This window comes from Mesoplodon bidens (genome assembly GCF_964165515.1).
Source record: "Mesoplodon bidens genome assembly, chromosome: 2".
NCBI lineage: Eukaryota > Metazoa > Chordata > Mammalia > Artiodactyla > Ziphiidae > Mesoplodon > Mesoplodon bidens.
In genome coordinates this window covers 89,072,865-89,097,166 of record NC_138177.1, presented here as the reverse complement: position 1 = coordinate 89,097,166, position 24,302 = coordinate 89,072,865, and the positions used below count along the sequence as shown (strand labels likewise).

At 57.1% G+C, this 24,302-nt stretch overlaps 1 protein-coding gene across 3 annotated transcripts; it reads left to right on the top strand.

Moving 5' to 3' along the window:
- Positions 1-443: 443 nt before the first annotated feature.
- Positions 444-22,306, top strand: KCNC4 (potassium voltage-gated channel subfamily C member 4). Of its 3 annotated transcripts, none has more exons than XM_081225567.1 (4): positions 444-1,142; positions 12,093-13,029; positions 15,034-15,237; positions 21,218-22,306. In XM_081225567.1, the coding sequence occupies exons 1-4, from the start codon at positions 474-476 to the stop codon at positions 21,277-21,279; spliced, it is 1,872 nt and encodes a 623-aa protein (XP_081081693.1). In that variant the 5' UTR covers positions 444-473; the 3' UTR covers positions 21,280-22,306. The 3 variants fall into 3 exon arrangements, with proteins under 3 accessions (XP_081081693.1, XP_081081694.1, XP_081081692.1); XM_081225568.1 differs by having other exon boundaries at positions 21,156-21,290; XM_081225566.1 differs by lacking the exon at positions 21,218-22,306 and adding an exon at positions 19,629-19,988.
- Positions 22,307-24,302: the final 1,996 nt, after the last annotated feature.

Below are 24,302 nucleotides of genomic sequence, written 5' to 3'. Positions count from 1 at the left end.
GCCGCCGCAGCTCCCGGGTCTCGGCGCGGACTGGGAGCCAGAGGGTGGCCCGTGTGAGTGTGAGCGCGCGCAGTGCGCCTGGACAGTGCGCTTCCCCGTCTGTTGGGGGGTGCAGGGGGGCGTGTCCCGGGCCCCGAGCGTCTGGGTGTCCAGTGCTAGCGGGGGAAGTGTGTGTGTGCCACCCCTGCCTCCCGGGCGCCTCGCTTGGGTCCTCGGCTCTCCTTTTACCCTCCTGCCGCCCTCCCCGGCGCTGCCAGCCCAAACCCCAACCACCTGTGCCCCCCGAGAAATCCAACTCCTCCCGCTCCGCGCCCCGGGGGGGGAGGCAGGGGCAGGGCCACGCCGCAGAGGGGGCCGCCGCGGCCTCCTGCCTCCTCCTGGTCTCCTCCCCCTCCCCCGTCTGACGCTGCCTCCTCTGGAAGGGTGTTTGGAGGGCAGCGGCCGCCCCAAGCCGAAGCCCCGCAGCGCTTCTTATGATCAGCTCGGTGTGTGTCTCCTCCTACCGCGGGCGCAAGTCGGGGAACAAGCCTCCGTCCAAAACATGTCTGAAGGAGGAGATGGCCAAGGGCGAGGCGTCGGAGAAGATCATCATCAACGTGGGCGGCACGCGACATGAGACCTACCGCAGCACCCTGCGCACCCTACCGGGCACACGCCTCGCCTGGCTGGCCGATCCCGACGGCGGGGGCCGGCCCGCGTCCGATGGCGGTGGTGCAGGCAGCAGCGGCGGCGGTGGCTGCGAGTTCTTCTTCGACCGGCACCCGGGCGTCTTTGCTTACGTGCTCAACTACTACCGCACGGGCAAGCTGCACTGCCCCGCCGACGTGTGCGGGCCTCTGTTTGAGGAGGAGCTCACCTTCTGGGGCATCGACGAGACCGACGTGGAGCCCTGCTGCTGGATGACCTACCGGCAGCACCGCGACGCCGAGGAGGCGCTCGACATCTTTGAGAGCCCAGACGGAGGCGGCGGGGGCGCGGGGCCCGGCGACGAGGCCGGCGACGATGAGCGGGAGCTGGCCCTGCAGCGCCTGGGGCCCCACGAGGGAGGCGCGGGCCCCGGCGCCGGGTCCGGGGGCTGCCGCGGCTGGCAGCCCCGCATGTGGGCGCTCTTCGAAGATCCCTACTCCTCCCGGGCGGCCAGGGTGAGTGGCAAGAGCCTGGGTCTTCTCTCGGACCGAGACTGACCGACTTTACCACTGCCTCCCTCCCAAATTCCTCTGCTTTCCATGGGCCCCCAGGGGAATCATCCTCACCCCCCAACGCATCATCAGGAGATTGCACACTTTTGCACTCCTGACTTACTACTTGGACCTAATCCCAGCTCCTGCTTTAAGGCATCCCCCTCCCAGCGAGTGGGGTGCTCTTAGCTGAGCTCTTCCACCCCCTTCTTCCTGCACAGGTGGCCTCTCTACATCTACCCCCAATTCCTCTGAAGGACAGAGTCCTGGAGAACTGGAATGGGGCCTTGTGCTGGGGTCAGGCCGGATTTGGGGGAAAAAACTAGAGTGTAAGTGGCTACTCTGGCAGTTCCTTGTGTCCCATCTCATTGAAATCCTCCCAGCAGCTCAGTGTGCTAGGAACTATGAGTTCTAGAGAAGGGGATGTGGGTTTCAGCCTCTTCAGCCATAACAGGCAGAACTGGGACCAGAACCCAGACCTCTCATCCAGGTTTGGGAGAGCCCTTCTTTTTCCCAGGAAGATAAGTCAAGATGCCTGCCCCACATCACGCCCCCGAGGCTTCCTGGACACCTGGGTTGTCCTGGCCTCTGCTGGGATGAGGGGAGAGTCAGACAGGAAGAGCCTAATGTTGCGGGCCCTTCGGGCTCCCGCAGCCAGTGACCAGCCACAGGCTGCCTGGTGATGATCCCAGATTTGTTGCCGCTTCTTTCTTCCTACTGCAGCACAAATTGGCTTCCCAGAAAGCCCTGGTTCAGGTTACTGCTTGAAATAGGTGATGGGGATGGGGGCAGGGGGGAGAAGTGTAGGTTGATTTAGGCAAGATCTAGTCCTTTCCCACCATCCCCTCCCCAAGTCAATCCAGTTTCCCCTAACCCGCTTAGGTGGAAGGGGGTAGTGGGGAAGGTAGGCTTGGGCATCTAAAATGAAAAAAACACCCATGAAGGATGGCTTTAGATTCTTTAAAAAAAAAGAGACCCCTGGGGGTTGGTGTCTGATCTCACGGATGGCAGCCTGAAGCCTGGCTGGAGTCTGTCTGGGAGACAGGAAAGAGCAGCGTGATGTGTTGGGTCTGGGGACTGCCCCCTGCTGTGGAAGCTGGTAGTTTCCTCTGGCATCCCAAGTCGTCATGTTAGTGAGTCTCAGAGCCCTGCCGCACTCCCTGTGCTGGGCCTCAACCCAGTCATGGAAGAAAAAGTTACACTCCCCTTATCCCCCCAGGGGAAGGCGGGAGATTGGGAAACAGGGCTGCAGGGAGGGACTAGGCTGGCATAAATGCTCTACCAGGGCACATGCATCTCCTGCGTGGAAGAGGAGGGAAGAGCAGAGGGTTCAGTGGCTGAGGCGTACCATCCCAGGGCAGCCACTGGAAGGTAGGGACCTTTTTCCGTTACTGAGAGCAAAGCTAGAGTGCTGTTTCTGTTGGCCCTGGCCCTGGCTGGCTGTGAGTCCCATGGGCTTCTCATGCAGTCCTCTAACCCTGCTAGTGTTCGCTCTTGGCTGTGTGCACGAGGGCAGAGACAAGTGCAGATCCTTCAGGCTCTTTCGAAGTTGGGGGTGGGGGAGGAGAAGGCAGATTTAGCTTGATGGAGTGGGGCAAAGGGGCCAAGCCAGGGAGGCAGGAATGAGATGAGGTGGTTAGGGGCCCTATTTCCGAGCATTCCGGGGCCTCTGAGGACTTCTCATCTGCTCAGGTTCCTCCCCCTTTGATTCCAAGGGGCTGTACCATCAGTGAGTTTATTTTCTCCTCAACTCACTGCAGAGTGGTCCAGCCGGGGCTCTCTGAGTAAGCTCAGAGCCTGGTTAGCCCCTGGAAATCCTGCAGGAGCCCACGATACTTGGCTCTTTTGATGTAGAATCACAGCAGCCAGGGCAATCCAGTTGAGGTCAGAAGTTTGGGGCCGGGTTGGGTAAATTCTTCCCACTTAAGGAAGAAACCAGGATTCAGGGGTGTTAAGTGTCATCACAGATCCTTAACTAATAAATAATAGAGCCGGCAAATCACCCCAAGTATCCTGCCTTCTGGTTGTTAATACTGATGTGCACAGCCATATGCAGCTTTGGTGGCACTCACTCCAGAAGGGGCTTGCCTCCTGCTGAGAGGCACAGGCAAAGGCAAGCCTTCAGCTGTTCCTGGGACATACAAGGGAGAATACAAGTTTAAAAAATTAATTGATAAACAACTGCCATTTATTGAGCACACTATGCAGGTACTTTGCGTTAATCTCTAATCCTCCCGGTAAACTTACAGCGGAGGTATTATCCCCATTTAATAGACTGAGGCTGTGAGAGGGTAAACAACTTGCCTGAGGTCCACAGCTAGAGAGTGCTGGGCTGGGACTCGAAGCCAGGGCTCCCTCACTACCCAGCCCTTGCTCCTTGGATGATAACATGTTCTTGCCACTGAAGGCGGCTGTTTTTGAGGTGGATCATTTGTTACTCTGGTCTGGGAGGTGGCCTGAGGTTTTGTACCTCCTGTGGATGACATCAGAAAACCAGGGGCAGTTGGGGACATCAGAAGGGACACTTACTCGGTTACGCCTCCAGGCCTGAGGGTCTGAGGTGCTGGGGTTCTGGGGCTATGCCCTCCCTGCTCTGTTTACCCCAGGCCAGTAATATCCCCTGCCCCTGTGCTGTCCCCTGGGTCTGTGCACATACCTTCCCTCCCTCGGCCTCTTCCCTCGGCCTCCCTGGAGGAAGAGGGGGAGGGGCCTGCAGCACTGCGGTGGGCTTGGGGCGCTCACCGAGGGCCAGTAAGGGCAGAGGAGCGGAGCGCTGCCCCGGGCATCTCTTCGCATACAGCAGCTGGTCATTTGAGTAGTGCGTTATGACAGGAACAAAACAGATACAAACGGAAAGTGAATTGAGCTGATTATGGGAGCCTGTTGCCTAGCTACCGGCCTGGCCCGCAGAGCCATTCCTGTTCAGGCAGGCTCCAGCCTGGGTGCTCACCCTGCTCCCTTCACAGCGGCAGGGTCCATGGACGGCTGCTGCTGCTGTGGTTCTGTTCCCATGGCCTGACCTGGGAGCAAGCACAAGAGGCAGGCTGGTCCTGTCCCCCTCTGCCCATTGCCCGTGGTCCCAGGCAGAGGGAGGGCTCAGCAATGGCGAGGGTGGCTTCCCAGACTGAGGCGGACCAGTCAGGGTTTGGGCAGCAACCGGAGCTCTAGGATCAGGCCTTCCTCCTTTTCTGAGGGCAGACCGGAGGCCTGATGAATGGGACCCTGGGACACTCACCTCCCTCATCCCCAGTCTCCAGAGGTCCCAGGGGCTGAGCTGGCTTTAGTCCAGTTATCGGCCCTATTAAGGATGATAGTTCTCCTTTGGCTAAATCAGTACCTAGATTGAGTTTTCTCATGGTGTTTCCCCTCTGAGTAGAGGAGGTGACCCTGCAGGATCCCACTGCCCCAAGAGGCAGCTGCAGCTGGGGTTTCACACTGCTTGGGCATCCACTGTGCCAGTTGTCAGGTGCTAGTACACCTGCACTTGTTTCTAATACCTGACCCATGTGAGGCAGGGATTATTAACCTCAGCTTACAGAGAAGGAAACGGAGACCCAGAGGGGCTTGTTCAAGGTCGCATAGCTGGTGGTAGAACTAGGATCCAAGCCCAGATCTTGTGCATCCACGTCTGTGCTTGTCCCCTGCTTTGGCCGCCTCCTGGGGCTTCTGCTTGGAGAGGGCCTCTGACTTCAGGAGGGAGGGCCTTTCTGCTCTCCTTGCATCCCTTCCTTCACTTCTCCCTCCAAACTAAAGCCCCCGTCTCCTTGCTCCCTAGAATTGCTCATACCTGAGCTTGCTTTCTCTTTCTTTCCCTCACTGTGGGGCTTTTTATAGGACAAAAAGAAAGGGGGCTTGGTTAAGAGAAGAGACTAGGTGTTCTGTGGCCCAGGCAGAGGAATGAAACCGTGGCCTTCTAGGAAGGAAATGCAGAGCTTGCTTCCTGCTCACCCCAGCTGAAGGCCCCAGCTTCTCCGGCCTGGGTGTTGCCTGGGACCAGCCAGTCGGTGGGCATGACAGCCTTCCGAGTGAGGGCCAGGACTCGCAGTGCCATGCCCTCTGGGTGAGGAAGGGCCAGGAACCTGAGCCCAGGAGACTGGGTGCCCCAGCTTCCGCAGCACCCTTAGGAGGGCAGTGCCAGCATGCCCCAGGGCAGCCCCTCTGGGCTTCCGCCCCGGGGCATGCTGGCACTGCCCTCCTAAGGAACTGCCTTCCCGGGAGCAGGAGCAATGTTAGGCCAAGGGCTGCAGGCCTCCCCCCACCTCTGCCCTGAGGCAGCCTCCCAGTCTCCTGGGTTTGTTTTCTGTTTTCCTCTCTTGTTCTGAACAGACCAACATTTGTCTCTGAACATCTTGTCTCTGGATGATGAGGTGTTTCTGTTTGTCACCATTTGGGGTGGGGTGTAAAGTGGGGGAAGGGATAAAATAAACTTGGGCTATTTTGGAGAGTTGGGGGAAGAGCAGGCAGGAACAGAGTTAGGCAGCTGGGCCTTGGGAACCGGGAGCCCCCAGGCCCTTCACCTCCACCTGTGGTCAGTGTCAGCCTGGGATGCTGGGCTCAAGGGTACTCAAGCCAACTTTGTTCCTTGGCAGCCAGCCTGCCACAACCTGGCCCAGCTCCCTGCTGGGGATTTCTCTGGGCTGGGTGAAGGTTACTGGCCCCTGGCAGGGGTCCACATCAGGCAAATGGCTTGACTCACCCCTGAGAGCCGCAGAGTCTTGAGAGCCCAGGTGCCTGAAAGGATTCCTAGGCATCCCTTTGTCACCTCTAGTCCCAGTTAGTGAGGCTGATAATCTCTCCTCGTGACAGGCTCCCTAGGACCAGGAGAGGGAACAGGCAGTCACCTTGGCTTCAGTCATTCAGAAAACATTTATTGAGCACTTACTACCTGCCAGATGCCGGGCTGGCCTCTATAAATATAAAGACGAGTTAGAGGTGGTCCCTGTTCCTAAAGAGAACCAGATCAGGTGGCGTAGGTGGCAGTTGGGGAAACTTGAGTGACAAGAAATGGTAATACTAATACAAGGTAGATCAGGAGAGGGGCCACAGTAGTCTTAAAAAATGAAGTTCAATAGAAGGTGAGAGGGCAAAGTGATAAATCCCACCTCTGTGTGAGATGAGGGTTTATTTGTTTGGAGGGGGGTTGGTATGCAGGGAAGCTTCAACAAGGAAATAGAAGTTAAACTGGGTAGGCCCTGCATGATAGTGACTTAGCTTCCTTAAATAATTTTTAGAAGGAAGCCAGTTATAATATATAAATAAATATTCAGTGTGGGTAGTGCTTAGCCATGCAGAGTTAGTGAAGAAGGGAATTTCCTGGCCAGGGGACCAGCCAGAGCAGAGGTAGGACAGCATGGGACAGAAAGTCTAAGGGGCAGGGGGTGCTTTGAGGGATAGGCAAGAACCTGGAATTGCATTTGTCTGGATAGGTTCTTGGCCAGTGATATGGACTGGACTGAATTCCTTCTGGGACTCATCGGCTCTAGGCAGCCAAGTGGCCCTGAGAGACCCCAGGTGCTAGCTTGGCAGGGGCTGGGCATGGTAGAGGCTGGCTCTGACACCGGAACCAGAGGGTCCTGGCTCAGGATGGGAAGGCCCAGGGCCAGCCAGGTTCTGCTTTGGGGCAGCCCATGAAGGGAGAGGAGCTGGGGTCCCTCGGCTGGGACCTGGGCATCATAGTACAGGTCCTCACCTAGGAGCCCAGGGACGGCTCAGAGATGCCTTGCCTGGCAGACTTCCTCTTCTTCCCTGCTTCTCAGCCCGCAGGGCTGCCCACTCCCTTTCCAGCACCACCTGGGCACTAGGATCTCACTTCCCCAGAAGGCTCAGCTCCTCATCCCATCCCCTCAGATCTTCCTCTGCAAGTGTCTTTGGCTGTGTTCTCAAATTTCTCTTCTCCTACACTTCATCCTTAATATAGGTTTTTGGGCATGAGTCTTCTTATGTTTATCTGTCCATCTGTCTCCTTGGCCCTTCCTCCTTGGGCTCCCCTCCCCTGCTCCTGCTGATTGTATTCAGTTCCCAATGACTGGTGTCTGTCACCTCCTCCCCACCCCCCCCAACCCAGCCTCTGCCAGATTTCTGAGCCACTCTAGGCTCGGTGCTAAGTTTTACAAATATCATTTCTTTTAATCCTCAAAATAACCCTGTAAGACAGGTACTCTTATCCCTTCAATACATGAAGTATGCTGGTAGCCTCAGGGCCTTTGCACTGCCTGTTCCCGCTGCCTCTGGAGTTCTGCTGGATCTTCACATAACTCATTCCCTCACTCCTTCAGGTCTCTGCTTCGATGTCACCTTGGCACTGAGGCCTTGCCTGACCACCCTATTTGAATTAGCTCCCCCACCCTCACACTTCTTAATCTTTCTCTTTATTTTTCTCCCTCTTATACCATCTGACATACTATACTTCTTTGTTGACAGTCTCCTTCCACTGGAATAGAAGGTCTAAGGGGCACGGGTGTTTTGTTTCCTGCTGTTCCACAGCACCCAGTAGTGTCTGGCCATAGTAGGTACTCAATTTTCCATTTTATGAACAAAGATCCTAAGGCTCAGAGAGGGTAAGTAACTTGCCCAAGGTCTGGGCAGTAAGTTGCGGAGCCAGACTTGCGTCCAGAACTGTGTGACTTTACATTTCCGCCAAGGACAGTCGTGGATGAGCTCAGTGAAGGAGGCTGGTCACAGGGCTGGCCCACCAGCTGAAACACCTGGGTCTCTGGAGACAGATGGGTCCCCAACAGGATACAGCCAGCCAGTGTGAGGGGCCCAAGGGAGCAGGAAGCTCCAAGGAGCAGCACTGTCCTTCACAGAGGCTAGGACCCTCCTGTCCAGGGTGGCGAGACCCTCCTGTATCCTTCCAGCTGGCAGGGGAGGGGCTGCTGCTGGCCGAACTAGTTCACACAAGCGGTTTTCTGCTTGGGCAGTTTTGGTTTTTGTTTTCTTTGGCTGCACCGTGCGGCATGCGGGATGCCAGTTCCCCCTCCAGTGATCGAACCCACGCCCACTACAGTGGAAGCGGAGAGTCTTAACCACTGGACCGCCAGGGAAGTCCCTGCTTGGGCAGTGTTGACTTCCAGCAGAATCCATGCCTTCTGTCCCCACACAGTGGAAAGAACGGACAGCTTCGGCCATGGGAACCAGGCAGGTCACTTCTCCCCAGGCCTCAGTTTCATCACCTGTAAAACAGCAGAAAGGGAACTGAATTCAATGACCTTCCGAGTCCCTTTCTCTTCTGTGAAGCAAAGGCTTTGTGATATTTTGGGCTCCAGATCCAACTTGTCCTCAGAAGCTGCACGCGAGTGTTCACGGAGGCCCCCTCACCTCCTCAGCTCTGTCACCATTTATTGAGCACTTACTCTATGCCAGGCACTTGCTGTGTAGAAGCTCATTTAATCCTACAGTAACACTACTGGGGGCACTAGTAGTGTCCCATTTTGTAGCGAGGAAACAGGCACAGAGTGCACCATTTCCCTGACTGAGTAGCAGTGCCGGGATCAGGCACCCAGGCAGCTGACCCCAGGGCTCCTTAGCTCTCCTTTGCCCTCAGTCTCAGCTCCCCGAGGCTGCACAGCCCCGTGTGTGGCAGGGGCTGATGGGGAGCACACTGAGGGGCCCTGCCAGCCTCGCAGGATGGGCCAGGGTTGAGGGCGGCGGGCACTGGATAGGAGGCTCAGGTGTGAGGCCTTGACCTCTAAGCTGGGTGATGCTGCTGCAGCCGCCGCCTCCTCGCTGGTCCCTTTCAAGTCCCAGTCAAGGGTTGAAAGCAGAATGAAAGCAGTATCCCTGCCACGAAAGGGAAAAGCCCTGGTGAAAGGCACCGATTGCAAGCAGGGCCACCACTTACAAAATAACTTGGCTTGGGGAATTAATTTAGGGCCCTGAAGGGGTACCTGTAACTTCGGGACCCACCTGGGGCAGCCTGCCAGAGCACAGGCCACTGCATCTATCACCGCTCGGCCTTAGGTCTACCTGTCTGCTCAGGGAGTGAGGGCTTCCTGGGACCAGCCTGGAGGGGCCACATGGGAGACTGAGGCCCCATGTAGGTTTCATCAGGGAGGAGTGGATTGTCCCCATCTGTTTGGTCAGAGAGGCCAAGAGGAAAGAGCTCTGAGCTGTGAGTTAAGAGACCTGGCCTCAGTTTAATCCTCAACAAGTCATCTGCCCTGTCTCGTGCCTCTGTTGCCCCTGAGAAATGGACGCGTGTGGCTCCCCTTTCCCTGTCCGCATCCTCTGAGAGGGTGGCCGTGAGGGGTAGAAGTAAGTAGATGGGATGGTTCTGTGTTTAAAAAAAAAAAAAAAAAATGAGTGAACACTGCAGGAATTCAGGGGGTTGTTCCCTAATGCAGGAGGGAGGAGTGGTTTGCACCCACTGGGCCTGCTGCAGAAGGAGCCCGTGGGCCGGAGTTGAGGAAGGCACCTTGGCCCTGCTGGTGAGAGAGTGGCCCTGGCCACAGCACCCGCCCTGCCCTCCCCTTCCCTCCCTGCGCCGTCTACTCAGCCCCTTGGCAGCTCTTCCTGAACTTGTTTTTCCAAATCACCAATTAACTTCACGCTGAGCTCCCAGGTGGGCCAACCCTCCTGGCTAACTTTTCCTCAGAAGAGCACAAGCTTCTGCTTCCCAGGCTTCCTGGCCGATCTGGGATGTGCTGACCCCACCCCTTACCCCAATCCCCTCTGCTTGGGAGGGTGGTGCCAGGACTCGGGGTTCCCAGCATCACCATGGCCACTGGACAGGTGCCTCCACCAGCTCATCTCTGGATGGCCCTCGAGAGCCCATAGGCTGGAGCTATTTGCCTAATGCCCATGTCAGCCCGTATTGTCTTGACAGCCCATTTCTCAGGGGAAGAAAACTGAAACCAGCAAGGGAACTTGAAACTCACCTTCATGGGGCAGGGGGGAGAAGCAGGCAAGAGAAGCTCCAGGCAGAGTTGTCAAGTGGAAAAGTGTGTCTGTGGTCTGCTACCCTGCTTCTCCTAACTTGCCGTATCTGATCAACCTGTCCATGTTCAAGTATAAGTCTTACTGTGTGGCGGGTGTCTGTCCCAAGCCAAAGGTACACATTCCTAAGAGTGAAATAGCAGTCATCAGGGAGCTGGCTGGGAGCAGTATTGACAATTCAGAGAAGACTTTCCTGGGTCTATGAATTGACCCTGCCTGGGAGGTGTGAAGAGAAGGTACGGCCCCTGAGTTAAACAGTGCTGAGTTCAAGTCTGGTTTCCATCCCTTCCAGGCTGTGTGACCTTAGGCAAGTATATAACCTCTCTGATCTTCAGTTCCTCCTTTGGAAAATGGGATGATGGGGCCTACCTCACAGGGAGGACTGAAGGTGATAACACGTATAGAGTGCCCAAGTATGGCAGGCACAGAATAGACAGCTAATGAATGTTCATTCCCAAAGTTCCCTCCTCAGACTCGCTCCTGCTCCAGAAGCTCTTGGAGGTGCTACTTCTTGCTTTATTTTCCCAGATCCCCCCGTATTCTCCACTGGTGTTTTGCAGTACTAAGAAGAAGTTGTGCCCACCCACCTCACCCGTCTTGGTGCAGACTCCCAGGGAGGAAAGCATCTCTGAGAGGCATCATTAGACAGGGCAATGCCATGGCCAGGTGGAAATCAGAGTGGGGCAGGCAGTGGGGGTTGCCAAGGGGTCGTGGGGCCACAGTCCTCCCTCATCTATCAGCTCAGCCACTGCTCAGGGAGGAAGCCCATCCCCACCCACTAAGCAGGACAGACAACAGCAGGGGGCATGGACTCCAGCAAGGAGCACCCTGACAGTGGTGAATGGCATCACATGAATAACAGATGAAGGCTCCATAATTGGTGTCATTACACATGCATTTCATCTCCATTCATAATGATTGGACACTTAAACCCAGCCGTTCCTCTGCTGAGTGCTGCTCTCATCATTCTAGCCGAGATCCCAGCAGCTGTCCAGATCAGCTGTTGCCACACTCTGATCCCAATGGGTGCAGTTTATTTTTTGTTGGCGCTCAGTGTCCCAGGAAATGTCAGTTCTCGGGAAGGGGAGGGTGGCTATTCTGGGCAGACTACCCTGTCTCCTGCCCTGGAGCAGGTTGTCTTTCTTCAGACGCTTCTCACTGTCTGGGCAGTCGGCTCAGACATCCTAGGGTGAGAGGCAGTCAGGAGGGGCTGGGACCTGGGGCTTGAGGAGGTGGGTCACGGCCGGAGCTTAATAGGTAGAATGCCAGCCCCCTGCCTCTAGGCATATCCCGTAATGTAGTGGCCCTTGCAATTTAGTGTGTATCAGAATTACCTGGAAGGATTGTTGAAACATTACTGGACCCTCTGCCCAGCATTTGTCATTCAGTAGGTTTGGGGGGGCCCGAGACTTTGCATTTCTAACTAGTTCCCAGGTGATGCTTATGCTGCTGGTCCAGGTCCTCACTTTGCGGAATACTGCCTTAAAGCCTAGTTACTTGAGGTGTGGTCTGTGGACAAGCAGCCTCACCTGAAAGCTTGTTAGAAATGCAGAATCACAGGCCCTGCCCCAGACCTCCTGAATCAGAATGGCATTTTAACAAGGTTCCCAGAGGATTTATACAGCCATTCCAGTTTGAGAAGCCTCAAAGCATGGTCAGGTTAGAGGTGGGCAGAGCTAGGCAGTAGGCAGGGCCAGGCAGCTACAGTCCTCTGTTCAGTTCCTTCCAGCCAAAGGCAGCCTCTAACTTCTGTGCACCATGACAAGGATTGGGACGTATTGCCTTAAAGCACGCAAGCAGAGGGATAAAGACCCTTTGGGGAGGGAATTCCAGCCCCTGACCGTGTACCTTAATCCCACCTCTCACCACCTAACAGACTGCCTCGTGACCCACGGCCCCTCCCTCTACAGGCTGAGGGCCCTGTCCCTGCTGGGTGCATCTGTCCCTGACAGCTGCCTTCACTCTCCTCCCCGCCCGTAGGTGGTGGCCTTTGCCTCTCTCTTCTTCATCCTGGTGTCCATCACCACCTTCTGCCTGGAGACCCACGAGGCCTTCAACATCGACCGCAACGTGACGGAGATCCACAGAGTGGGGAATACTACCAGTGTGCGCTTCCGGCGGGAGGTGGAAACGGAGCCCATCCTGACCTACATCGAGGGAGTGTGCGTGCTGTGGTTCACGCTGGAGTTCCTGGTGCGCATCGTGTGCTGCCCCGACACACTGGACTTCGTTAAGAACCTGCTCAACATCATCGACTTCGTGGCCATCCTGCCCTTCTACCTGGAGGTGGGGCTGAGCGGCCTGTCGTCCAAGGCGGCTCGCGACGTTCTGGGCTTCCTGCGCGTCGTGCGCTTCGTGCGCATCCTGCGCATCTTCAAGCTTACGCGCCACTTCGTGGGGCTGCGCGTGCTGGGCCACACCCTGCGCGCCAGCACCAACGAGTTCCTGCTGCTCATCATCTTCCTGGCCCTGGGCGTGCTTATCTTCGCCACCATGATCTACTACGCGGAGCGCATCGGCGCCAGGCCTTCCGACCCGCGGGGCAATGATCACACCGACTTCAAGAACATCCCCATCGGCTTCTGGTGGGCCGTGGTCACCATGACGACGCTGGGCTATGGGGACATGTACCCTAAGACGTGGTCAGGCATGCTGGTGGGGGCGCTGTGTGCACTGGCCGGCGTGCTCACCATTGCCATGCCCGTGCCTGTCATTGTCAACAACTTCGGCATGTACTACTCTCTGGCCATGGCCAAGCAGAAGCTGCCCAAGAAACGGAAGAAGCACGTACCTCGGCCGCCCCAGCTGGAGTCGCCCATGTACTGCAAGTCGCAGGAGACCTCGCCCAGGGACAGTACCTACAGTGATGCCAGCCCCCCTGCCCCAGAAGAGGGTGTGGTTGAGAGGAAACGGGCAGGTGAGATTGGGGGTTGGGAAGGAAAGCCACCTCTCCCCCAGTGGCCAGGGGAGTTCCCAGGTGAAACTCAGCCCTTGGAACTTGGGATTGTGCTTTTATTGCCCTGGGCTTCCCTAAATATAAGGCGTGCCTTTATGAGGGCACAGTATCGAGGCTGAATATCTATTCTCTGATAGCTTCCTGAACGTCAGGCTCTGTGGAATGAGTATCCCCCTAAATTTAGGCTGCTATGGGCAGCGCATGGGGCTGTAAATTAGAAGCCTGGGTTTCTAATCCCATCTTGGCCATTGTGCTGTGTGCCCATAGGCCAGTTACTCACCCTCTCTGGGCATAGACGACTCACCTGTAAAACAGGAATGCTGTCAATGCCTTACCCTGACTTTGACGAGACCCAAACGAATGATGGATATGAAAGTCCTTTAAGAAGTTAAAACCACTTTACAAATATCAGGCGCTGTCATTATTAGCTGGAGAGTAGGGCAGCTGTTCTTCTGAGGAGAATCAACACATGAATCATTTCTTTCCAAACGTTCCAGTCTAGTGTCTCTTGGCCTGATAAATGTGATAACGTAATGGCAGTGGGAGTCTGCCTTCTGCTTGGCACAAGCTAGACTGAGTCCTGGGCTCGGGGTTTAACATAGGACAGAAGGGAACCAAGAGGGAGCAGCCCAGACAGTGTTGGGAGAGGGGAAAGGAAAGGTGGAAGAAACCGGTAGCTGCATCCTGGAACGGGAGGACCTGAGGGTCTGAATCGTGCTCTTCAAGGATGAGAAAGGCCACCCCAGGAAAGCTTCCTTCTACCTGAGTCAAGAGTGAAAGGAAATTGGCTTCACCCACAGCAATGTGAAGTTAGGTTGAAGAGTAGGAATCCAACTGTTAGGTATTGGATGGGCTCCTGAGGGAGGTATGGGGCATGGGGGGCCATCGGATGCCAGGCCATTGGGGAGCTGGGGGGGTACCAGGAGACTAAGGTAGCAGCTCCTGTCTTGGCTCTGAGGGCAAATTGGGACTCGTCCTTGTGGGGAGGTGCCTGACTTGGGACATTCACCTGTGGCCTGTTGGTGGGTGCCCATCCTACATGCTGGAGCCACTCACTCCCTGGGGTCATTCAAGGGCCTGGGTCTTTCAAAGACCTTGATGGAACAGCACCCATTAGGCCCCCCTCTTCTCCCCCACCAAAATGGTACCCTCTTCCCCAATCCCTGAACATAAATCTCCCAGCCAGTACCCCAGGGAATTTCAGCTGTACCCTGAGGTCCATTCAGGGCTCAGAGGGTAACTTAATATCAAAATGTAAAAGTCCCTAGGCTGGCTCCACAATACCTATGGCGCCATGAGCCATTCCTTAGCCTGATCCTAACTGCTCGGTCACAGAAAGGGCATTCCTGGCCACTGCCTTCAGACCAAGGAGCCCCCCTTCTCCAGATCCCAGGGCTCAGCTTCATCTGTGCTGCTGCGTGCCTGGCAGAGCAGGGTTGGGACTAAGAGCCCACAGCAGTAGGAGCTGAATTGGAGCCTCTTCCCCTCGGGGCTTCCCCAGACACAGGGGAGCCCCGAGAGCAGAGGGCTCTAAATCCTTCAGGCACTGACTCTGGCTTGGATCCTGGTGAACAAGAATAAGTGCCTTCGGGTGGTCCAGGAAGACAGCTGCAGAAGCCACACTAACAGTTTAGCCCTGACAGTGCTACCCCTCACCCCAATAATCCAGGCATTCTCCTAGGGAATGCAAACTCATCCGAGTGTCAGCCTGAGCCAGACCCAAGGAAGAAGCTGACTCTGCTGCCTGCCTTGGACTGATCTCAAAGGGCCAACTTGGGGAATCCCTGCTTTTAGGGTATCTGTGGCCCTGGCCAAGGCTGGGAGGGAAGCCCGCATCCTGTCCCCTGCCCCCCACGACCATACCCACTCCCTGGCTCTGGCAGCAGTCTCCCCTCAGGTTGGGTAAGTGATGCTTTAGGTCTGGGATCAGCCCTCATGCAGCCTTCTTTCTGTCTGCCCCTTTAGACTCCAAGCAGAACGGCGATGCCAGTGCGGTGCTGTCAGACGAGGAGGGAGCCGGCCTCACCCAGCCCCTGGCCTCCGCCCGCACCCCGGAGGAGCGCCGGGCCCTGCGACGCTCCGGCACCCGAGACAGAAACAAGAAGGCAGCTGCCTGCTTCCTGCTCAGCGCTGGGGACTTTGCCTGTGCCGATGGTAGTGTCCGGAAAGGTATGGCTCCCCAGGCTGGGCAGGGGTGTAGCCCGCACGGAGCTGAGTCTCCCCAGTGTCCCCCATGGAGCTTGAGGTCCCCTCCTCCTCTGAGGCCATGGACACCATCTCCTCTGCCTCAGATGCACCCTCGCTTTTAGGATGGGTCCCCTGATATTCCAGTTCCCGGATTAGAAAGGCCTGCAGCATCCCCAGAAGATACACAGAGCCCCCTGGGTGCCCACGGGGAAGACAAGTGCTAGAGGGTGAGGGGACCCCAGATCATGGCTCCTGCCGTCCCCTCCATTTTATTGCCTCTCTTCCTCTGGTTGCTGCAGTGGTGTTCAGGCCTGGCGCCTCATGGCCATTGGCAGCCTTCCCCTAGGCCTCCCTTAAACACAGCTCAGGCTTCCCCAAGTAAGTAGTCCTGGGGGATGCCAACACATTCAGGAAGCAGGGTAAGAATGGGGTGCTGGTGTGAGGTCTTCAGAGAGCCTGGCTCAGGCCCCACCTCCTCTGCCCTACACTGGGGGTTCTGCAGCCCAAATCTGTAAGCCCCTGAGATGGGACTGTTCACTCCGGGTAGAGCCAGAAGGGTGACCAGGGGGAGGGGTGGACAGGGAGAGTGGGTCCCCTCTGAAGTGCATTCTGAAGGATTTGGCGAGTTCAAGGGAAGGCTGAAATTCCATTAGCAGACCCCGTGCAGAAGCTGGTCAGTGGAGCTAGGGATTCCTGGCCTGAAAGAGTGGGACCGAAATGATTAGGGATGGTTGAGAGCCAGTAGTGGCTGAGAGCCAGGGCTCTCAAGGCCAAGTGTCCCTTCTGCCCAGCTCCTCATCACTTTTTTGTTTTTCCTGCCTTGTCCCTGTGACCTAATCTCTCTAAACAGCCTGCCTAGTTTCAGGATAAACCCCAACTCTCCCCGCAAAAAGCTCTTCCCTGGGTTTGCAGGCCACTTCCTAACTAACCTTCTTTCAGCCCAACATCCCGCCTCCACTTCCCACCATCCCCAAACCCCAGACCAAAGGCAGATTGAGTGAGGCAGGGGCAGTGGCTGCTGTAGGAATAGCCTGTGATGTCTCTGTCCCCACAGGATGTCCCTTGGCCTGCCCAGCCCAGGCAGCCTCCAGGGACACCTTCCCAGGCCCTTTCCCTGGCTTGCTCAGCGCCACTGTCCCCAAGGGATCCCCAGGGCACCCTGACCCTAACTAAGACCTGAGAGGTATGCATCCTGCTTTGCTGGGCACGTGTCCTATTGGGTGGCAGAAGCAGGAGCAGCAACCTGGAATCTGGAGGTGGCCCGGAGGCTCAGCTAAAGGGCTGCAGATGGACAGTGCTCAGACTCCTCACACCCTCTTCTGTGTTCTTCTGGTCACCCCTGGCCTCTGTGTAGCCCACTCCTTGGGCTCTGGATGTGCCTCTCCCTCCTGCCCCCACCCCAAACATGCTGTGGCTTCCACTGCGTCCTAGTTCAGGCTCAGAGTCTTGCTCTGGCTGGAGCATGCTAAGCGGATGGTGTAGAAGGTGGGGTGAAGGGGACCCCACCCCCCATGTAGGACTTGAGCAAACAGAACTGAGTCCTGATCACCCCTGTTTTCATCCAGAGTGGTGAGGGGCTCAGTGGAAGTAGTGGTGTGCAGGAGGCTGTGAGATTGCAAGTCAGAGCAGGGACCATGAGGGCCTGGGGAACAGGTCCCGTCTGAGGAGGGGACTGTGTGTGTGCGTGCATGGGGCTGGGGAGCCTGCGTCCTACCATGTCGTATCTCTCTGGCTGCTTGTGGGGCCCGGCTGCTCTATTTTCAAGATGCCTCCACACCGCTTCTTGGCAACAAGCATGTAGCTCAGCCAATTAGAGTGACCTTCGAGAGGGAACAGGTGGGTTGCTGGGAAACAGGTCCTGCTAAGTAAGCGTGGCAGTTAGCATCGCCAAACTCCCAGCGCGCGCTCGGCAACTTTCCCTGTGCCAGACCACGCCACACTTCTCTGCACTTGGGCTACATTCAGGCCCAGGAGTCAGTGGGCCCAGGCCTCCTCCGGCCACCAGCACAGACCCCATGTGACCCTGTAGGTGCATGTGACTGAAGGTGAGCTCCCTGGAAGGAAACTGGTGAGTGCTAATTAGGGCGTCTTAGGGTTGAGCAAGGAGGGTACTGAGGGCTGTAGGGGCTTCATGCAGCTGGAGGGGAACCTACCTGGGGACAATGGTAGGGCAAGGGTCAGCTGAGTGTGGGGCCCAGGGGTCCATCCAGAGACCAGAGAAAGTCAGGGAGCCTTTCCCAGGTGGACCAGATCCTTCCACCCAGTCCCGGGGCTGCCCGCCCTGCAGGGTTCCCGGCACGTGGATCCCATGGAGCATCTCAGGCAAGGAGCTGCGCCCCTCTGACCCACGTGCCTTTTCTTCACCAAGGCTGTGAAAAGTCCCGGAGTCTAAACAACACAGCAGGAGCTGCTGGAACCAGTCTGGGGCTATCTCAGCTGGCATCGCAGTACAGCTCACCCTACCCTCCAAGAAAGCTCCTGCTCGCCCACCCCTTCCACCCCCTCACCAGCCCACCCCCTGGACACTCAGCCCTGTAGCTGCACCCTCGGCTCACCCCGCCCCTGGGCGCACGCGCGCAAACAGGCACACTCACATGCCTCCAGCCCTCGTTCCTCCTGGGGCCTGCGGAAGCCAGGCAGGATGCAGAAGAATTCAGGCCCCGAGGCCTCTCCTCCACAGCACCCAGCTCCCCAAAATGTTCAGCTCTGGGACCTGAGAGTGAGGGAGAGATTACTTGCAGGCCTTCTATTCCGCTCGCTCCCGTCCTGAGCTGAGGGTGCCGTCACCCCCAGGACTGTGTCTCTGGGCCCTGCCTCCCCCATCAGGGTCCCACCTAGATCACAGCAAATGCATTTCCATCCCTCGGGGCCTTCAACCAGTAACCAAACAGCCTGCAACTGAACATCTCTGTCTGTCTGTCTGTCAATCCCACACCCAGACCAGCCAGGACTAAGGCTGTCCCCTGGGGCATCTCTGCCGGTGTGTGAGGGCTTGACTCCTTGGGGGAGCGGTGCCACCTGATGTTCTCCAGCCCTGCCGTGGGGTGCAGGTGGGAGTTCCTAGAGTCAGAGCCCCAGGATTGGCTGCGTAGGTGCGGGGATGTCCTCCTCTCGGGGTGGCGCCCAGCAGCAGAGCCCAGCATCCCATCTGCACCCCGAGCTGCAGTATCGCTTGCCACGCTGCTTCCTCTGCTTCCCCGACAATTCTTCTTCCTCTGCTGCTCCCTCCAGCTCCCAGCCCTGCCTCTGAGTCACCTGCCGCTCCCACCCAGCCTCTGTGCTCTGTATCGCTGCCAGAACCGGAGACTCATCTAATTTCTATAATTAAGTGTATTCATTTACCTAACGAGCCAGGGAGCACAACAGGTCTGTGAGTCATTGAGTGAGCAGGGGTGCACCCTGGGCAGGGGCAGCTGAGGGGAAGTGTAGGGACTGAAGCCATCCTGCCCCCACCAGCTCCCTGACGGGCAGCCTGCTGCGCCCAGGGTGGGCCGAGCCGCAGGGGGCCCCTCCCCAGCGCACCAGCCAGGCTCTCCAGGACCTCCTCAGCCCAGGAACTCAGAACAGCTCAGCCAAGACATTGCCTGTTTCACCTGACGGGAATTGGACCTGACAGCAGAGCCGTGTGCCTGGCAATTTTTAGAGTCAGATTATGCAACGTTGTCGAGGGAATGACTAAGGAAGGTCCATGTCTGCTCCTTCCAGAGTGGGCAGAGATAGGTACCGCCAGACAGCATTTTGGGACTTGGCAGGAGGCTGGGGACTCTGGAGGCCACCCTAAAAGGTGAGCTGGGCAGAAAGGTCCGACCATTTCATGGGGTTGGAGGGGTGATGAAGAGCCTGTTCCAGGAACATTCCCATTTCAGTGCCTTCTTCAGCCTTGGGCAGACACAGGAGTATCCCTTCCAGAAAAGTCTGTTCAAGGTGGGTCCTGGGCTCCCCCAGCCCTGCTGTGGTCTGTGGGGCCTGCCTCCTGCTTGCTTTCAGAATGACGAGAAGAAGAGCTGAGAAGATTCAGGGGCATCCATGCCACTGCCCCTCAGAAGGGGACACGGACAGGGAAGCCCTGGGGAGCAGGATGGGAGCAGGGCACCTTCTACCCCTCCAGCCCAGTCTGAGAACCCAGCTTCTCTTCCGGGAGGATGAGTTCGGTCCTGCTCCTGCTGGGCTCCCTGGTGCAGGGGTCCTGGCTCTGACACGGGCACAATGAGCTGGGTGTCCGGTGTAGCATGGGCACCACAGCTATTTTCTCCTCTCACTTGCCTTTCTGGTTCAGGGAACTGAGGCGGCTATTTCTGTGGCAGCCCTCAAGTTGTCAGGAGCCCAAGTTTCCACGGCACCCACCGCCTCCTTCCCTCTCTTCCCTCCCACAGGGACGGGCATGCTCACGGCACCCCCGTGGTGGGCACAGATGTCTCTGGGCGACATGATGCAGGAGTGCCAGGCTGGAGCCCCTAGTGCCTTGGGAGATGGGCTCCCACACACCCCTCCTGTCTCTCTGGCTTCTGTAGGGTTGACACAGGATTGAGCGTAAGCTGACGGGAGAGCTGAGTAGGCTGCCTGCCCCAGCTCCTCTCAGGGCCCTTGGCAAGGGCAAAGTGAGCCCTGGAGTTTACAGAGCCCCACTGTACACCAGGCCCTGCCTGGGGAGGCGGCTGCCTGCATGGGCCTCAGGCTTGCCCAGGCCTCGGGCCTCCCTCCTCAGGAGAGGGCTCTCCCTCCCACCCACAACCTGAGAGTGCAGCTTGCTTTACCTTGGATCTGGACTTGGACTTCCACCCATTACTTTGGCTTCTAACAGCCTTTCCCCTGCAGCTGGGGCCCAGCCACTCCCCGCAGAGCAGGGAAGCAGCCCGGTTAAGAGTTGTTACCCCTCCAGTTTGTACCAGGGCTGCTGACAACCCTAGAGCCCACTTCTCAGCCCCCAGGGCTTCTGAGAGGGGTGGCTGGGAGCTGGAGCCAGAGGGGAAGGTACCTGTTCAGCCCAGAGCCCAGACTGCATGGGAGTCAGAGGGGAGGCTGCATAACAGCTCCGGCTGCCCTTTCACAGAGCTTTCTGGAAGACGAGGGCCTCCTCTGCCCTGGCCAGAGAACATCGCCTTCTCTGGCATAATGCCTGCCCCCACAGCAGCCTCCTGCCTGCCCTACCTGTGCCCCAGTTGAGAAGGTAGGGGAAGGGAAGGCCCAGGCCACTGCCGTCCCAGGCTAAGGCGGAGACGCCAAGAAGGGCTCACTGAGGGCTTGGGTCTCCTGCTGTCTCTCCTGAGATGGGCACAGTCGTCCTCCCTGACCTTCCCCTTCAGCATCCACCCTCCAGCTGCTGGGACTCTGTTCCTGCCAGATTGAGGAAGGGGACTGGGCATGACACGGCAGCACACTCAGGAGCCTTCCTCACCAGCCCCCTGGGACAATGGACTAGCCCCAGGTGGTGATGGCAGATGGAGCTGTGTCAGGGGGGAGCACAGGCTGGGCAGGCAGCAGCCCAGGTGATGGCCTGTGGGCTGTGAGCCACCACCCTGCCAGGAACCTCTCCCACTGCCTCCATGCCAGGCTGCAGAACTGTGGTCCCTCTTCCCACTGCACTACAGCTTTGAGGACCTGAGGTCTCCTGGTTCCTGGAGCTCATTACCTAACAGGCACGGAGATAAGCTGTAACATCACCTATGGGTCACCGTGGCCCAGTGCTGGGTTGGCAGAGGGGTGATGAAGGGCTCACCCCCTTTCCTCCCTATCCCCACTCTTCCTGGACTCTTAGCTCTGGGCCCCATGCCTTCCAGCTCTGCTCCTGGCCTACTCCTCAGCCCACTGCCTATAGGTCAGCGGCTGCCTTCCTTCTAACATCTCATTCTTTGTTTCTCCCTTTCTTTTGCTGAACTCCTTACCCCCCCAACCCCCCCAAGAAGGCAATGTTGAGCCGAAAGTGTGTGTCCAAGTGTCTCACACCTGTGCTCTTTAAACACAGAGACCTGCCAAGATGCCCTCTCGTCCAACTATGCCCAGGCTGAAGTCCTCACCCTCTCTTAAAGCGGCACCAACGTGAGAGAGACAGGCAGACAGACAGAAAGCCAGAGGCTTAGGGCAACTCTGGAACCCAGGCAAGAATCTTTCGCTGGGAAAGACTCAGATATCCTTGATTGCACAGGACTGATGGGAAACCTCCCATGTGACCCTCGGGGCCCAGAGCCATTGGGTCTGATGTTCTTGTTCTGTTGTACATTGAAGAGATATATATGCACATATAGTGTCTATATTCATACATACTATACTATTGTGTGTAGTGCATGTGCTCTTAGTGGTCTGTCTTCTTCGTTAGGCTGTGTCTCCCCAGGCCCTCGCCCTGCCCCCACCCTCACTCCCTTCCCCTTCACTGATTCCTTGTTTCTGCTGAATATGTGTGTGGAATATCCCAGGAGAAGTGTACCTGGGAACTGCCAGTCCAGCTGGGTGGTCCCCGGCTAGACTCTCCCTCTTGGAAGTGTTTCCCCCGTGGGCCAGAGGCCTGTGGAAGGCCAGATTGCCCCCTGGAGCCACTGCTCCCACTAGCCTCACCCCATCCCAGATTGGGGCTCTACCTCCCACCCCACGCCCCAGTTGTTGGGGGACTTCCCGCTGCACCTTCTTCCACTCCTTTCTCCACCTTCCCTGTGTCCTTGACTGAGGGGGTGTTTTGTCTTTTTTTATTTCTGGTTTTTTGTTCTGTCGCCTTCGTCCGTTTGTTTCCAAAGATGCTGCTGGGCGGACGGGCAGGGAAGGGGTCTGTCTGCCCATCTGGCTCAGGGGTCCGAGAAGGGAATGCTGTGGGCGAGCGGAGACCAGTTGCAATACAGTACTTCCTGGCTGGTGGCCAGAGTATGCGTGCAATAGCCGAGGCCAGGTGCCCCCTTCGACCTTGGCCTCTGCCCCTGTGTCGGCCCTCCCTCCCCACTCCCAGCCCGCCCTGCCCCTCCCTGGTGTTGGTCGTCCTTTTCTAAAGCTGTCCCCTCGTGTGTCTGAGGCATGCCTAGGCTGGGCCCTGCCGCCCTGTCTGCATGCCTTTGACTGTCATGCTGTGCTCAAGCCCCAATAAAGACATCTGGAGCGTCCTGCCGTGCTCGCTGTGTGAGTGACTGCCTCCGCCTCTCCTTTCTGTATCTGTGGGGACCTCCCCGGGCTTCCCCCCCAACACCCGAGAAATGCAACACACTCCTAACCCGCCCCCACCAGGAATTAGCAGTGCAGCCCAACCCCTGCATTTAGAGCCAGACATGAATGCTCGAGATGAAAAGTGATCTGGCCAAGGTCACGCCAAGAGGACTAACCTGGGACCCCGGGCTTCTGGGCAGTGATCTCCACTGCTGCCACCGCCCCACCACCACCCCCAGCAGTAACATGGAAGAAGAGACTGTTGTTTGTTTAGGGGGTTCCACTGTATTCCTGCTTGTTTTGCAGGGGGCATCTTCTCTTCCCTGAAATTGCACCCGTTCTATGTTGGCCAAGGCCCTGGGGATGCCGAAGTCGTTGTGATGACTGGATGGATGGCTGATGAACTGAGGCCGACAAGGGGCTGGGAGCACAACTGGGACCACTTAGGGCTGGGGAGTAAATGGTCCTGGGCCTAGATAGGATGGGGGTGGCGGTGAGTGATGCTCAGACGTCATCCCTCGCTCTTGTCCCTCTCACACTCACACAAGGGCATGAGCAGGGCTGGCTTCAGGGCCGTGCCACCCGTGCAGTCACTCAGAAGGGCCCACAGCTGACTGAATGCTCAGCGGTTGCCATCTTAAAGTTACTGATAATTTTTGAAGAAGGGCCCTGTGTTTTCATTTTGCACTGGGCTCTGCGGATTATGTAGCCAGGCCTGGGCACATGGGTGCTCTCTTTACTCTTTATCCCAGGTGTAAACTTAACGTCAAAGGGGCCCTCAGTTCAGGGTCTTGATCTGCCACTTCCCAGCTGGGTAACTTGGGGCAACTTGCCAAACCTCAAGTTTCCCTGCCTGTAGCATGGGGATAATGATAGCCCCTGTCTCAGAGCCAGTGAGTGTAAAGGCCTGGCCCACTGTCATCTGTCTGCATATGGCATGCAGTAGATGCACAGTAAGTGTTAGCTCCCTCCTCACCCATTTCCTGTTGCTCTCAGCTTTTCTCCCCAGATTTCTGAGATTGCCTGGTCCAGTCACACCAGGAAAGGACAAGAGCACACCAGGGAGCAGGGGGTGAGGACGGCAGGGCTGAGGGGAGGGGAGAAGTAAGGGGAAGCCTGTCCCTGAAGCAAAGAGAATATCGCGCTTGGAGCCTGGGCCAGCAGAGGCAAGGCGATGGCAGGCAGCCAGTTGTCAATTAAAGATAAAATCTCTCCTCCAGCAGTGGAGGGCAAGTAGAGGCTACCGCCCCCCAAGACAGGAGAAAGCCATTTGCAGCCAGGCTCGCCTCAGAGAAGCTTGGCTGGGCAATAAGAGGATGGGATGCACTGCTGACTCCATAATGATATTATGCATCAGGGCCCATGTCCAAAATGGTGTTTGGGTATTTTGGGGTTTTTTTCTTTTTCTTTTACTTTTGTTGTTGTTGTTGTTGATCAATGTGGAACAGTTTCATGGCCAGGGGCTGAGAACCCAGCAGGCAGCCCAAGGGTACCCAATGCCAGGGGGGCCTGAGGGGACCCAAGGAGATGCAGTTGGGGTCACCGATGACACCCTCAGACCCCTGGAGGGGAAGGGGGAGGGGGCAGTGTGCAGGAGGGCAGAGTTCAGTGAGAGAAGCAGGGGACCACCCCTCCTCCCCACCTCACAGAAACAGCAGGCAATGCTGTCAAGGAAGCAAAGGCTCTGGCTCCCTCTGGTCCCCGAAGCTGGAGTGGAACCCAAACTAGGGAGCTGGTTAAAAGAGCAGGATGCTATAGTGATGGAGACTGACTCTGGGAGTCTGACTCATGGCTCCTTCACTTCCTGATTATGTGACTTTGGGTAAGTTAATTAATCTGTGTGAACCTCTATTTCCTCATCTGTAAAATGGGAGCAATAATGGTATCTACCTCATGAAGCTGTTGGGAGAGTTCAGTGAGGCAGG

Bases quoted from the DNA above. Each gene is read 5' to 3' on its own strand.
- KCNC4 (XM_081225566.1), top strand. From the start codon at position 474: ATGATCAGCTCGGTGTGTGTCTCCTCCTACCGCGGGCGCAAGTCGGGG. The intron at 1,143-12,092 runs GTGAGTGGCAAG...CCCCGCCCGTAG, and splicing joins ACTCCTCCCGGGCGGCCAGG to GTGGTGGCCTTTGCCTCTCT. The intron at 13,030-15,033 runs GTGAGATTGGGG...CTGCCCCTTTAG, and splicing joins GGTTGAGAGGAAACGGGCAG to ACTCCAAGCAGAACGGCGAT.